Source organism: Coturnix japonica, chromosome 2, assembly GCF_001577835.2.
Source record: "Coturnix japonica isolate 7356 chromosome 2, Coturnix japonica 2.1, whole genome shotgun sequence".
Lineage (NCBI taxonomy): Eukaryota > Metazoa > Chordata > Aves > Galliformes > Phasianidae > Coturnix > Coturnix japonica.
This window is the reverse complement of record NC_029517.1, coordinates 74,293,304-74,307,497: the sequence shown is the minus strand read 5'-3', so window position 1 is coordinate 74,307,497 and position 14,194 is coordinate 74,293,304. Positions and strand designations below refer to the sequence as shown.

Here is a 14,194-nt window from a genome sequence, read left to right as displayed (position 1 = left end):
GTTTGCCATCCTTGTCTTGCTTTAGTAGAGGCAAGCCACTCTTTATTTGTATACTTTGATACTTCAGCAGCCTTGTATCTTTCTTCATTCTCCACTGTGGCACTGTTCTCTGAAGAGATATACTCCCTAGTGGGTACAGTAATGCATATTATTGCATTGAAATCATGCTAAACAATCTTTCCTATGTTTCATAGAGATGACTTATTTCACTGAGTAGTGTGGGAAGGATAGCAGGCACATAAATCCTGTTTTTGTTTTGTGGAGTTAAGAAGGAAAGGATAGTGGTAATCAGATTCTTATACAGTGTAAGATTTGTAAAGATTGTGGCTGAATGGGAGTAGATATGTGTAAGGGCCACAGGATCTATCTCTTGCAGAAAATCATTAGGAGAAGTGTTTGTGAAATTGACATTGACACTTGTTCCAGTGGGACCAGCCTGAACACTTCCTACTACCAAAGGAACTTAGAATCAGGAGCTCATTTAAGTGTGAGGTCAGTGCTTCAGCACCAAGGGCAGGCAAGACATAAGTAGCCTTGATGGAGTCTTTTGTGTGAATACAGCACAATATTTTCAGAATACTGAAGTGCATCAGTGTCTCTTTAAGTCCTGTCCTCCCACCACTTCAACAACTTCCCTCTGCCAGCAGCCTGCACTTTAATGTTTTTATTGTGACTGATTCAAGTGATATGAATGTGAAAGCCACCTCTGTGATGATTCACATTTGGGCTCATACTTTTCTGAGGCTTGATTACAAATCCACCCTGTAAAGGACAGAAACGCTGCTGAGCTACTCAGCCAACCTAACACAAGAAATACACTTAGTTCTTCAAGTGGTTGCAGGGCTGCCAAAAAGAAAATGTCATGTACAGGGAAGAGAGTGAAGAGCTGCCTTCGATCTAAACAGCTATCAGTGTTGGCACTCTCACTGCCACCATGGCCCAGATCTCATAGTGCTTTCATAGCCATTAGTTTCCCCTCTGGGAATAATTGCACCTCCTCTGGAAGCATTCCTATTGATTCCCAAGATCTTTGGATCAGTGCCTGGAAGCACACCACTTACAGGGAAAAGATTCAAATATTTGCAATTTGGGCCATGAAACTTTGTGTTTCATGCTATTTCTTCACAGTATGTTTGGACATACTTTTGTTCTATAAATCACAGAATCACAGAATTTCATGTATTGGAGTGAGATTTTTAACTTACAGAATCACAGAATTGCAGGGGCTGGAAGGTACTTCAAGAGATCACTGAGTACAGTCCCCCTGATAAAGCAGATACCTTACAATAGGTCACACAGGTAGGTGACCAGCTGGGTCTTGAATATCTCCATAGAAGGAGACTCCACAACCTCTCTGGACAATCTGTTCCAGTGTTCTTTTACTGTACCCTTACTATAAAGAAGTTCTTCTGCATGTTTGTGTGGAACTTCCTATGTTTGAGTTCTTTAGACCATTACTTCTTGTCCTATGGCTATGCAACACTGAGAAGAGCCTAGTGTCATCCATTTCCCTTTAGATATTAATAAACACTGATAGGAACCTCCCTCAGTCTTCTTTTCCCCAGGCTATACAGACCCAGGTTACTCAGCCTTTCCTCATATGGGAGATGCTTCAGGCCCTTAATCATCTTTGTGGCCCTTCAATTCATTCCTTCCAGGAGAACCATGTGTTTTTTGAAGTGAGGATCCCAGAACCAGACACAGTATTCTAAATGTGGCTTCACCAGGGCAGAGAAGATAGGGAGTATCACCGCCCTTGGCCTGCTGCCATGTTCTTTTTAATGCACAGCAGGATGCCTAAGGCCTTCTTGGCCACAGGGGCATGCTACTTGCACATGGCCAACCTGTTGTCCACCAGGACCCCCAGATCCTTCTGCACAGAGCTCCTCTCCAGCAGGTTATACCCTAACCTATACTGATGCTTGCGGTTATTCCTCCCCAGGTACAGGACTCTACACTTGGTCTTCTTAAAACTCATCAGATTCCTCCCTGACCAACTCTCCAGTATGTGGAAATCATATCTGTAGCAACACACTAGGGGCTTTCTCCTGGCTTTGTCTCAGCTATCTTCAGGCTAGGCTAGTTGTAGTGGTATAGCCTCCAGAATCTGTTATCAAGATCCTTCTGTATGAAGGATCAAGAAAGATGACTGCTGGTGTTGAACAAGATGCATAGATGCCAAATGGATATGAAAGAAAGCAGAGCAGTGCAGCTTCAATCATGATTCCTTGTGAAGGCCAGAGAAGGCATAGAAAGGAGACTGAGAGTCAAAACTCTCCTTCCTGCTTTTGCACGTATAAGCAACAGTCAGTCTGCCCAACTGCCCAAAGGAGTTGCTGAGTGTCTTTATGGACTTCCCAGGGGCTTTGTGATGCTACATCATGAGTTGCAGAAGTAGCAGATAAAAATCGTAGTAAATTGCAAGGGATAAGTTACATAGGTAAATTGCAATAGGTCATGCAGAAGTGGGAATAGATTTAAGCTTAGGAGTGAAGGTTAAGATTTGATGTTAGGGGGAAGTTCTTCACAGAAAGACTAGTGAAGTGCGGGAACAGGCTGCCCAGAGAGGTTATGGATGTTTCATCTGTGTAGGTGTTCAAGACCAGGTTGGATGGGGTCCTGGGAAGCTTGGTCTAGTACCAGAACTAGAGGTTGGTAGCCTTGTCCCTTCCAACCCAAGCCATTCTATGATTCTATGATAAATGAGCCCAAATGGGAAAAAAGAAATACCCCAGCTTCACACAATTGTCAATTGCTTTGAACTGTGCAATCATGAAGAAGTGATCATGGTTCTAAGAGATTATAACCACAGTACTCAGCAACAGACAAAAAGAAAATACAATGTGTGGAATTCTATTTAACCTAGCAAAAAACAGGTATTGCAAGAATTGGTTATTGGAAGTAAAATCTAAACAATTCAATTGACATAAGGGTTGAAATTCAGTGAGAAGAGTTATCATTAGGAACTAATCTACATCGTGATTACATCTCCATTTTTTCATATTCTCAGGCCAAAACACAGTGCTTTTCTGAAGGATGTACTCCATGTAAAAGCCATTTTTGTCTTTTTCATGATTCCAGCCCAGTTCAGCTTAGTTCTGTGATTAATGGGGAGGAAGGGACTCATGGACCCATGTCCCAGAAAAAAGGGAAAGAGAGTAGGGAAAAGATAGGCAGATGGGCCCAGAGGAGGAAAACAGCAGCAGTGAGCTAAGGAAGAAAATTAATTTACTAAATAAAATAGTGGGATAGGAGATAACACAGTATAATACAGTATAATTAGAATCGAAGCTAGTAAATCAAATAAAATGAGAGAGTGTCTAAAACAAGCGGCCTTCCTCTAATGCTATAGGTGAGGTTACTAGGCAGCACACACTACAGAGATGAGCATAGAGAGAGCTTCATGACTCCCAGTCAGTTTTATTGTTCCCTCTGAACGGAAAACAGAAACAGAATAATGAAGTCTTCTGGGAGCTGTAATTTATTCTTCACTTCTGGGACAGGTAACCAGAAGTATGGACAATCCATGGAACTGGAGCATTAACTCATTAACTTCCAGCATGCTTCATGATATTATGATGTGGAATACCAATAACAAAAATCATCAAACTGTGTCAGTCTTACCATCAAGTTCCAGATTTCCCTGACTAAATCTAGTGCAGTGATTAGGTTGTGGTCATCATGTAACAAATGGTGATCACCGGCTCACCCTTCCGTGATGTCCACAAATCATACAAATCTTTTCAGTTTGTCAAAACATGTCCTTGACTGTTGCTAAAGATCTGTGGTATTGAATTGAATACCTTTCATTGCAAAATAATAATTGTTTTGATATTCCATGTGTACCTTTAAGATTCATTCGTGTAATTAAAGAATAAAAATAAGTTTTATGAAATATGGCCATTTTATTTGCTTTACGGAAATTAATTTTATTCTCAGAAGAGAACAGAGAACAGCCAAACAGATTCTGTTGAAGGCTGCCTATTGCTTTGAAGTGTTTTTATTCAGAGCTTATCCAACTACTAACAGGTCAAGCAGAGACTCAAACTGCTACTTTTAACTTAATCTGTACATGCTGAATGGGCTATGTTGTTTATTTAAGGGGAAAAAAAATTAAAATCTGCATATAATAATCCCATTTCCCTCTTCCAAGAAAACATTTCATAAATTATTCTTTAATATTTATGCTTTTCTCTATTTGAGTTTTTCTCCTGAAAGAATGACCTCTGTTTTGATATTCATCTATGTAGATTCTTGATGTTAAATGGCACTGTAAATTACTTAATTTGACAATAATGCTAATGAGGCTTCCATGAGCACTTTCTTAAGGGAGTTAATCTTTTAGAGAGAAAATGTTGTTGATTAAACTCTTGGTTGCCTAATTTTTGGATGAAAACTTTGCATTCTCTCTCAGATATATTTTTTTTTTCCTGCAGTAGAAATCACTATGATGGAATGGTAGAAAGTTTGAAGACAAAAGAAAAATAAGTAAGCGTGCATAATGGAGTGGCAAGAGTTCCTTATTAGTAAGAAAGATCAAGGATGTACAAAGATGTAGCAGTAATATAACTCTCCTTACTGACCCAAACCACAGCAAGCTAGTAGAGGGCTCAAACAGGCAGAAGCTTCTCAAATCCAGCAGTGATATAAAGCCCAGGAAATGATATTGTATCATTGAAAGGCTCTGTGTTGGGGTTGGACACTCCACACTGGTTGCAACATCTCAGAATCAATTACGATGTCTATAAATCTATCAGTTTACCCTGCATTAGATGAACCAAATTACATAATGACATACTGAAGACAAATTGCTGTTGTTGTATGGCTTTTTATATTCTCAGATCTAAGTGTCTGCCTACCTCCCAATGAATCTGCCTTCCCTCCTTTAGATACTGTGTTTAGGACAGTGGCATTCTTTAAGTAAAGTCTCTCAATTAAGTAGCAGCTATAAATTTCTTCTTCATTTCTCCTTATTTACCTACTTTTTTAGTTGATGTTCTTTTTTTCAGCATATACAATTCAGTATCTGTTTCTGGTTACGAAAGTGAGGCAAAAGCTCTTTTCTGAACTGTGCTCAATGCAGTTACATCTTGCTCATATTATTCCGATGTTAAATGTCTTTTCAACAATACAGAGAGAATACTTGTAGTGTTGTGGTTTTTTTGTTTTTCAAATTAACATTGCTGTAAAAATGTTGACATATATATAGTTATGCTAGAACAAGATACTGTATGATGTGACAGAGATTTTATTTTCACTGACAGAGAACTCCATCACTATAAGACATTTTCTAATGTGCTTTTACTTCTGGACTCTGTTGCCTTCATTGTGGCATAGAAGAGGTATGATAGTTGTGGATAATAATGTCCCTACATTTGGGAGCACAACCTTACCTGATATTTTTACGCTGACTGATATGTAAAGCTATAATTTTCATGCAGACTTTCTGTCCTCCAGTCAGTCAGCATCATGGACCACTCACTCTGAAAGTCATAAAAGTAAAGGTCAAAAACATTTCTACCAGTTGGCGTGCTGCTGACTGCCATTTGCTCATTCTTCTCCTTTCTTCCTTTGTTGTAGGCTTCTGAAGTCTCTCGGAACAGAGGAGTTACTCTGTTGGCCAGACCAGGCAATAGTCTCGTAACAGCTATTCGAAACCAGCATCATTATGAGACATTACCTCTGGGTAAGCCAAATTTCCCTTTTCAAATCAGAGCTCACAAAACATCTTTTAGAACAATTTGTCATTCACATACGTAGCTCTATGTTGTCCCTTGTCTCACTAGCAGTGCAGTCAGTGGGCCCTTGCATCATCGCAGTGATGTCCAGAAGGCCCCCTCAATGGTAAATAAAGACTCTGTATTATTTTTTTTCCCTTTTTAGCTTACAATGACAAGATTGTTGCATTTCTACGCCAGCCTAACATTTTTGAGATGCTGCAAGAGCGTCAGCCCAGTTTGGCCAGAAACCACGCACTCAGGTACTGCTTTGTTCCACATTGCTGACACCAAATTCCGTAAGTTATTTACTGTAGTCAAAAAAGCAAATTCTACTAAATCTGTCGCTAAGTGTCACTGAATAGCAGAAACTATCTTCATCTACAGTTATCACCTTGCTTTTCAGAAGATAGCATTAACATACAGTTTTGATGGGAGTGAACAGCAAAAAGCGAGTAATTCCAGTAGAAGTTAGAATTCTCCCTTGTGGTCAGATTTATACTCAAGCCAAGGACATAGCCATTCTAGACTTTATAAGCAGCAATATTATGAAGTACTCCTGCCTTTACTCTTTCTCCTGACTTAAAGGTAGTCCTTTCCTAAGTAATTAAATTATATCTCTGTTTTTTTACACCCATTTCTTTTCTGTTAGGTGTAAAAAAGAAAAAAGAAAAAAATCAAAACTAAAAGCCAAGACAATTTTAAATTCGTTCTAATTCCAAAAGTTAGATTAATTGTTTTGGCCCAGAACCTGAGATGGCTTTAGTCAGTCTTAGCCATACCAGCGTACACTAGCACAGACTTTGGCCCAAGGGTTTAGTTTGCTTTGTATAGTGAAAAGTGCAGCTGGGGACCCAGCAAAGAAGCAAAGGATGAGCAGCAGAAGAGCCTTCAAGATATTCTGGTGATTTTCTTCTGATAGCCATCCTGACTCATAATTTACGCGAGAGCCAGACAAAGAGTTCTTTGGAAGTAAGGATTAGACTTGCTTCCTGAAGGAATTAATACATGCAAATAAAATGAGAAAGAAAGAATGAAAACTGCTGCTTCAAGATGTACATTTCTGAAACTGAGAATTTTTTATCTTCACCATCAAATTATTCCAGACATTTGTCCCTCAGCTGTAATTTGAATTTTCATTTCTCAGAGAACAGATGATGGTTTAAAGTCCTTTTGAGCAGAGAACAAAATTGACTCATGATGGAGATGGCACAGCTTAGTCAGCATGTAATAAGATTTGTAACAGGATATTGAGCCCTTTGCTTCCAAGTTCAATCAATTGCTTTGATTGTAGCTTAGGTTGGAAGTAATCCTGAACTACTATCTAATGCTCATATAGCAGACCTTAAGCAAACTCCTAGGGGACAAATGTCCATCTTTTACAAGGTTTGGCTCTGCCCCATCCAGAGAAGTACTAAAGTACATCCTTGACTTCTGATCTTTTGACTTTATATTTTGATGCTTGATATTTTTGGATACAGTAGTGCTACAAAAACATGCTGGCAGATTGGGATGTAGCTCTATGTTTTTCATGGGTCTGACCTACTTTTGGGATCCTATCCCATGCTTTCCATCCTTGTTAGAATTCATTTGAAGAAGCAAAATGCATGATTTTGTGCACACACCATGTAACTTCTTTGGTTGGTATCATATTCTTTATATTCTAATGTGGTTTTTACCAGCTAGAATGGGCAGAGGTACAGGAAGTGGTATTATGTGAAATACTGTTAATGAAAGGTGATATCTTAGTTGTAACCTTAAACAAGTCTATCTGTCAGTGACAGTAGCTACAATATTACACATGGGCTTAGAAGGTGAAGAATTATTTTGTTTTCCAAAATGTGGTGTAATATCTTTCGTTTTAGGCAACTGAGTGATATAAATAGATTATTTTTTTACTAGTATGTTAGTGTAATTAGCAAATTAATCAGGAAGTTAAGCTGTCTGCCACTTTTGAAAAGAAAGAAACAGGAACTGGCGAAACACCAAGGAATCATAATTTTGTATCTAGCTCATGCCTTAACTGTGGCATGTTCTCTTCACCTTTTTCTTTCATTCTCCTCTTGCCAATAATATTATTTATGTCTCAGGGAGAAGATCCATTATATTCGGACAGAAGGTACACATGGGCTTGAGAAGTTGTCCTGTGATGCAGATTTAGTAATTCTGCTGAGGTAAGAAATTTGATTGAAAGCATAATGTTGTTACTTATTGTACAAGAGAAAGTGTCTGTCTCTTTCCCGGCATAACTGAAAAGATCTTGATAAATCTTTGGGACCATTTGTAATCAGAATAAGATTGTTACTGAGAGTCACTCAAAAGAATTCAGCCAGTGTCAGTCATTCCATTCTTACTTCCTGGAAGGCAGCCTCCATCAGTGCAATAAACTCCATCCACAATTAGCTCAATAATTTCAGGTGTTACCATAAAAAGCAGATAAAATCAATCAAGTAAAAATGTTTCATTTAAAGCTGGTTTATTTTTACAAAAGAAAAACAAAACAAAACAAAAAAAACTTTTATTTCACAGTACAAGTAAATAATGCAACTCCTTATAAAATTGCTAATTTTAGTGTAGTGATGATGTCCATACACACAGAGCCACGTCCCACAAATGAACCTTGAAGTACAGTGCAGTAAATGCTTTTTGGGTAAAAAGACTTTTATTGGGACTGGGGAGCTTGATCTTTATATGCTAACTACTATTTTTTAGCATAGTTAAGGACTTTCATGTTAAGTTTACATGGAAAATATTGCATTACCTCACGTGATGAATGTGTATTAAACCTCTCTCTATCACTTTTTACATGCAGCCTTTTTGAAGAAGATATCATGTCCTACATACCACTCCAGGCCACTTTCCATCCTGGTTACAGTTTCTCTCCTCGCTGCTCACCCTGCTCATCACCCCAAAATTCTCCAGGTGAGGGGATTGGAAAAATAACTCAAAATCTTGCAGTCTTGGTATTTAATCTAATAAATACAAAAGAAAAGATAGAGAACCAGCATAAGTTGTTAACCTGTTAATTCCAGTGCCCATTCCAAATCTGCTTTTTTGCTGGATCAGTTGTCATTGCTGTTGAAATGTTAACAGTAGCTAGAGCACACAAATCAGAAATTGCCCTTATGGAAGAATGTATTTTGCTGCTTTTCACATATATCTGGGAAAGATTATGATCAAAAGAGAATAATGTGCTTGCAATATAACTTGGTGTCATGGAAGTACATTTGTATTATGTGACGAGCAAAGAGCAACATCCAAATGAAAGGCTTGTTGTAATACTTCTAGTACTCCTATAGAGTTAACTCACCTCCAGTTTGTGTTCCAAATACTTCACCTCTTTCCAAGACTCATCTATTTTAAGGCCTGACGGAATTATCTTTATCATCCTGTCTGACCTCCTGTGTTGAGAACTTAAGTTTGACAGGAAATATGTTTTCCAGAAAGACATGCTATCTGAGAAGGTAATTTCCAGCTGTGGTATGTCTCTGAAGTTATTCTTTGCTATAGAAATTTGAAGAACTGATGTCTCCATTTTGCCAAGATATATACCCCCTACTGCAGTCTCACTGCATGGCTGTGTCCAGTGGTTACTGTGAGAGAAATTTACAGAAATGTGATCTGAAGAAATCTATTTTTGGCTAATATTTGAAAACATCCATTAATATTATCTGATTTCAAACAAAACTGTTGGACAAGAGGTGTCCAAATCTCAAAGGTGGCTTTGCAAAAATTGATTTTTTTTTATACTAAGAAGTTATATGCTGAGCCTTTGTCTCCAAGAGACCAATGTTTTGTCAGAATGCTCTATTGTCATGAATGACTTTAAACATCATTGTAAGTAAATGTAGCCTCTTTCCTCTGCATAAGGACAGATCAGAAGCAAGTCTCCTGCAAGACAAAATCTAGGTACTTGGCAATGACATGGCTTACAGAGATGCACTGATTTTTCTCTGTGAAAAGAAAGAAGAAAAAAAGAAAGAAGAGCAATACTAACTTGTGGCAACATGCTGTCTGCTTGCTTATTTTTGCCACTGCTTTCATATCCTTTGAGAACCACAATTAAGTTATGGGGGTCAGAAAGTCTAACAACATTGTCTCAAGGGATTCTCCTTGCACAGCATGTAAATACTCCTTTCTGTTTTACTGACACAGAATTAGTAATGTTTTTCTCTGGCAATCATGGTACTTTGTGCTTCCACTAAATGTGTTTGGGATTTTTTTGCCTACCTATGGAGAACTTTCTGCCAGATTTCTCATATAAGAGCTTGTTTATATTGTCTTTTCTGCTGAGAAAGGGAAATGGGATTTCATGGATCCATTCCTTGACATGATCCATGACTTCTTTCCATGGCATGGCACTTCTTCATACATAAGAACTAATCAACCACTTAAAAAATGCCGACTTCAAAACAAAACAGATCCCAAATTACTGAAAATCTGCTGTATGTGTGAACCATAATAGGAAAATGTCACATTTCTTGCTGATGGAAATCCTTCTCAGCGCCACAAAGTGTTTTTGTGTTGATGACTGGAAGTGTTTAATATACAGTGAGATTAACTCAGGGAAACCTGATTCTCTGTTTGGCTAGGGTGCTAGACTCCAGACTGCTGCTTTGTGCTCCAGAGGTTTAATCCTGCCAAGCAAGAAGATCTGCTATACAATGCAAAGGAGAGAGATCTTTTAAAAGTGCAAAACAAAAAGAAAATCTAAATACTAATGACTGTGAGTGGGAGTTATGCATGTTGACATTTCAGTCATGCCTCTCTGATCCTTGCATTTTCATACAGATCAATCATAGTTAAAGTCTCAGGCAGCACAAAGGCATGCACACACAATACCACCTTAACTGTTTTCTTAGCGAAGAAGATAGAGGTTCTGGAAGTCATCTGAGTTATACAGACTTAAAGTTCCATTTATGCCAGGTAGAATTAATACTAAGTGCATAAAAACCCTGTGTATTAGTGTAAGGAGTTCCTAAAGCATTTGTTAGTGAGTTGTATCTGAAAACATCAGCTACATGATTTGGAAGAATTTAAAAGAACCATGCAGTTTAAAATGCTGTTTTCCTACCAGGACTGCAGCGAGCAAGCGCAAGAGCACCCTCTCCGTACAGGAGAGATTTTGAAGCCAAACTACGTAATTTCTATCGAAAACTTGAAGCCAAAGGATATGGACAAGGTCCAGGGAAAATTAAGTAAGTATTATGACAAGTCACTTAAATAGTATAATGTGGCCTAGTATTGTCTTTAATCCTTATCCATGAATGAAGGCACTGACTGATAGGGAGTGGGAAAAACACAGGAGATTGGACTTCATATGTGAGTCATCAGTGTCTGATAAGCATACATCTTGCAAAAGAGTGAAGAAATTTTATTTCTTACAGATTTATATTCTTTCACTGACCTATTTAAAAGAGTGTTGATATTCCTCCTTATATTCTCTAGAAGGAAAATAATCTGTTCAGGCAATTGTTCATGGTAATAAACAATATATCATTACCAGCTATTTCATTGTAATAATGGAGCGGTTCCAAGTCCTTTGGATCTACTTATTAATAATTCAGGATCAGAGCATGATGCTACAGAAGTTATCCCATCTATGCAGTTTCAACTTCAGGTAGTACTTTGTATTGGTAGCCCTTGTAGATTTGAACTAGGGAGATTTCTACCTCTCTTCATGTGTTTTGGCGATCATTGTCTTAGTTGTGGGACTGGCTTCTGGGACAGCGTGGTAGTTGTCTTGAGACACTATACCTACTCGTACTTGGTTGAGTCATCTTACTTGGCTAAAAGACTCTATGTTTCTAAGGTATTTCCTGGGCATCTGATTGAATTTATGCATCAGATTGGCCTTTTACCAAATCACATCTGTTATGGGGGGGAGAGGGGTGGAACTGAAATTAAGCGATTTATTCCAGGCAAGCATCATCATCAAAATATTCTTACAGACCTGGGGAGTCCTAGTCATTGGTTATCCCCTTTAGTGTAATGCTAAGGAAGTCCCAGGCAGAAGGAAATACATTTTAGTGGGTCTGTCTTAAAAAGTCTATGACATGGTCAAGAAAAATGTCTTGCACAGATGATATTAAAAAACACTGTTCATTAAGTTGCTTTAGAAGCTGGTGAGAGAGTGAGAGGTGTGTTGTATAAATGAAGGGTGATACTCCCTTTGCTTACCCTGCTACAGAAACAATAATTCCATAGGCATTCACTGGGTTGAATCCAGGGCCAGTCCCAGAATGCTGTGACCTCATATACACAGGAAACTCACAGCCCCCTCTACCATACAGATTTATATGTAGAGGGTGCAGAGAGCAGAGTGCGTTAGTAGAGCAACACTTTGAACCTCATCACAGCTTTGTGAAGACATTAACATTTGAAGCATATAGAAAATAACCTAATGAAAGCCATACTAGTCAAGTAGATGTATGCCAGTGGACACAACTTCATTTGACTTCTCTGGAATCGAATCTCTCTCTTTACCAGCTCTTGCTTACCTTTGGGCCTACAGACTCACAAAAGGTTCAATCATTATATCTTTACTTCTGCCTCCCTTTGCAGGTTAATTATACGACGTGACCACTTACTGGAAGGAACCTTCAACCAGGTGATGGCATATTCACGCAAGGAGCTCCAACGAAACAAACTCTACATCACGTTTGTCGGAGAGGAAGGGTAGGAAACCACTAAACGCGCTCAATTTTGAAGTAGCTGTTATGTTGCTAGTCACAGAGTTGACTAAGGCTGAGCCTTCTTTTGTGCACTGTTTATATTTAAGTTTTTGTTTTACTTCTGTGTTAATGATCCATCTTAGACCAAACATTTGTTAAAGATCAGAATAGCTAAAATTCTTTGTTTTCTTATAGCATCTAGATGTCTGAAAGTGACAATTTAAGTGGTTAAGTCTGATGTCACCTTGTTGCTATAAATATTTGGACTGGATGGAAGACAAAACTGAGCTACAGGCCCATGGTTACACATTGAATCACTCTCAAGACTATAATTAGTGGGAAAGCCTTTACCCTTTTTATTACTCCTACTCTAAAAAACGAATCTAGATTTGCTTTAAATGTTTTTGCTTTGCATGCCACCCAATTAACATTTTTTTATTAGAGGTACATTTTAATTAAGGTTTAATCCTTATGCTTTTTAATGGGGAAACCACTCTGCATGTTTCCACTGTTTCTTGTAACAAAGGCTTGAAATAATATTTTTCAATAGCTTTGTACATAAGGTTTCACTTAATAAAAACAAACAAACAAAACAAAAACATGCTTCAAAGTTAAAATGATATTGAAAATGAACCATGAAGCTTTATGATGAGTTAATGTGTTGCTCTGAAATGCAGTATCTGATCTTTTCTAGAGGTTTTTGTTTATAAGCAGGTGTTGTTCACTGTTCTTTAGCTATCAGCATGAATGCCAACTACAGTGTCCATTGAACCGGATACGTTGCATGTTTAGCACTAATAGTTCAAGTGGGGTTATTACCACCCCCTCTTGCTGTTGTATGTTTAGTCTCACTCACATGATCTTAGGCCTAAAGCTGCTGAAGGGGGATGGCAGTGAGCCTTCAAATGTAAAGCAGACAGTGGTGGACCTGTCTGCCCATCATCATCTTTATTGTTACACAAGCCAATCATTCAGACTCTTGTGATTATGCTTCTGTAACTTGAAACATATTACAAAACATTCTGATCCAGCTGCAGTTTTCCACTTCTTTGACATTTATTAAGCATAAGGAATAATGCCTCCCTCAGAAACTGATTTTGCATGCATGATGTATGGCTGTAAATCATTTGTTCATTTTGCTATATGTAGATATATTTCAGATTGAAAAGCCTGCCTAATAATCAGTATTAAAGGTTTATCTGGTTTTAATAAATCTATCACAATTGAGATTAATTCATTCCTGATGACTTTTTGTTTGTTTTCAGTATTACTGGAAACTGATTTAAAAATTAAATTGAAGAGAAAAAAGAAAAGATTTCACTCTCTACAGAGCAAAAACATGCAATTGCAAAGCAGAACTTGAAGTATACCACATGTATTTGAAACTGTTACGAAACTGGAAGAACTTGAATGGAATAACTGATGGATCACCATTCCATCTTAAGAGAATTTGTCTGAGACTTGGTCTTTCTCAGTATTAAGAAATCATATCAGGGGCTAGATTGTATCTTTGGGAGTAGGGAAGTAGGATCAATTTTTGCTTCTGTCTGAGCTGTCTGATCTGAGAACTCATATGCTCATAGGCAGTTCAAACCCACTCACTAAAAAGCTAAAAAGTGAGAAAAGAGTTTTTGCTCTCTGCCCTCTAGGCTCTATAATCAAGTTTTGGGTGAGGAACTATACCATGTTAGAAACACTTAATTGTGCAAAGGTAGGTATTAGCAGCCAATGTAAGCAAAAACAAGGAAATCTGCTCAAATGTGAATGACTCTCTTTTTTTATGTTTTTTCACCTTTTCCCTTC

General features: G+C 38.0%; 1 protein-coding gene across 18 annotated transcripts in view; it reads left to right on the top strand.

Annotated features, from left to right (window-relative positions):
* Positions 1-14,194, top strand: part of HECW1 (HECT, C2 and WW domain containing E3 ubiquitin protein ligase 1) — a 203,647-nt gene that overhangs the window by 166,923 nt on the left and 22,530 nt on the right. For all 18 annotated transcript variants that reach the window (XR_004306356.1, XR_004306357.1, XM_032443004.1 and 15 more), the window contains 6 exons: positions 5,581-5,686; positions 5,884-5,980; positions 7,808-7,891; positions 8,530-8,639; positions 10,795-10,915; positions 12,282-12,395. Coding sequence is in view for 16 of the 18 variants with exons in the window: in XM_032443004.1 (XP_032298895.1) it covers positions 5,581-5,686; positions 5,884-5,980; positions 7,808-7,891; positions 8,530-8,639; positions 10,795-10,915; positions 12,282-12,395 (632 nt within the window). In the remaining 2 variants the exon portion in view is untranslated. The remainder of the gene's footprint in view (positions 1-5,580; positions 5,687-5,883; positions 5,981-7,807; positions 7,892-8,529; positions 8,640-10,794; positions 10,916-12,281; positions 12,396-14,194) is intronic.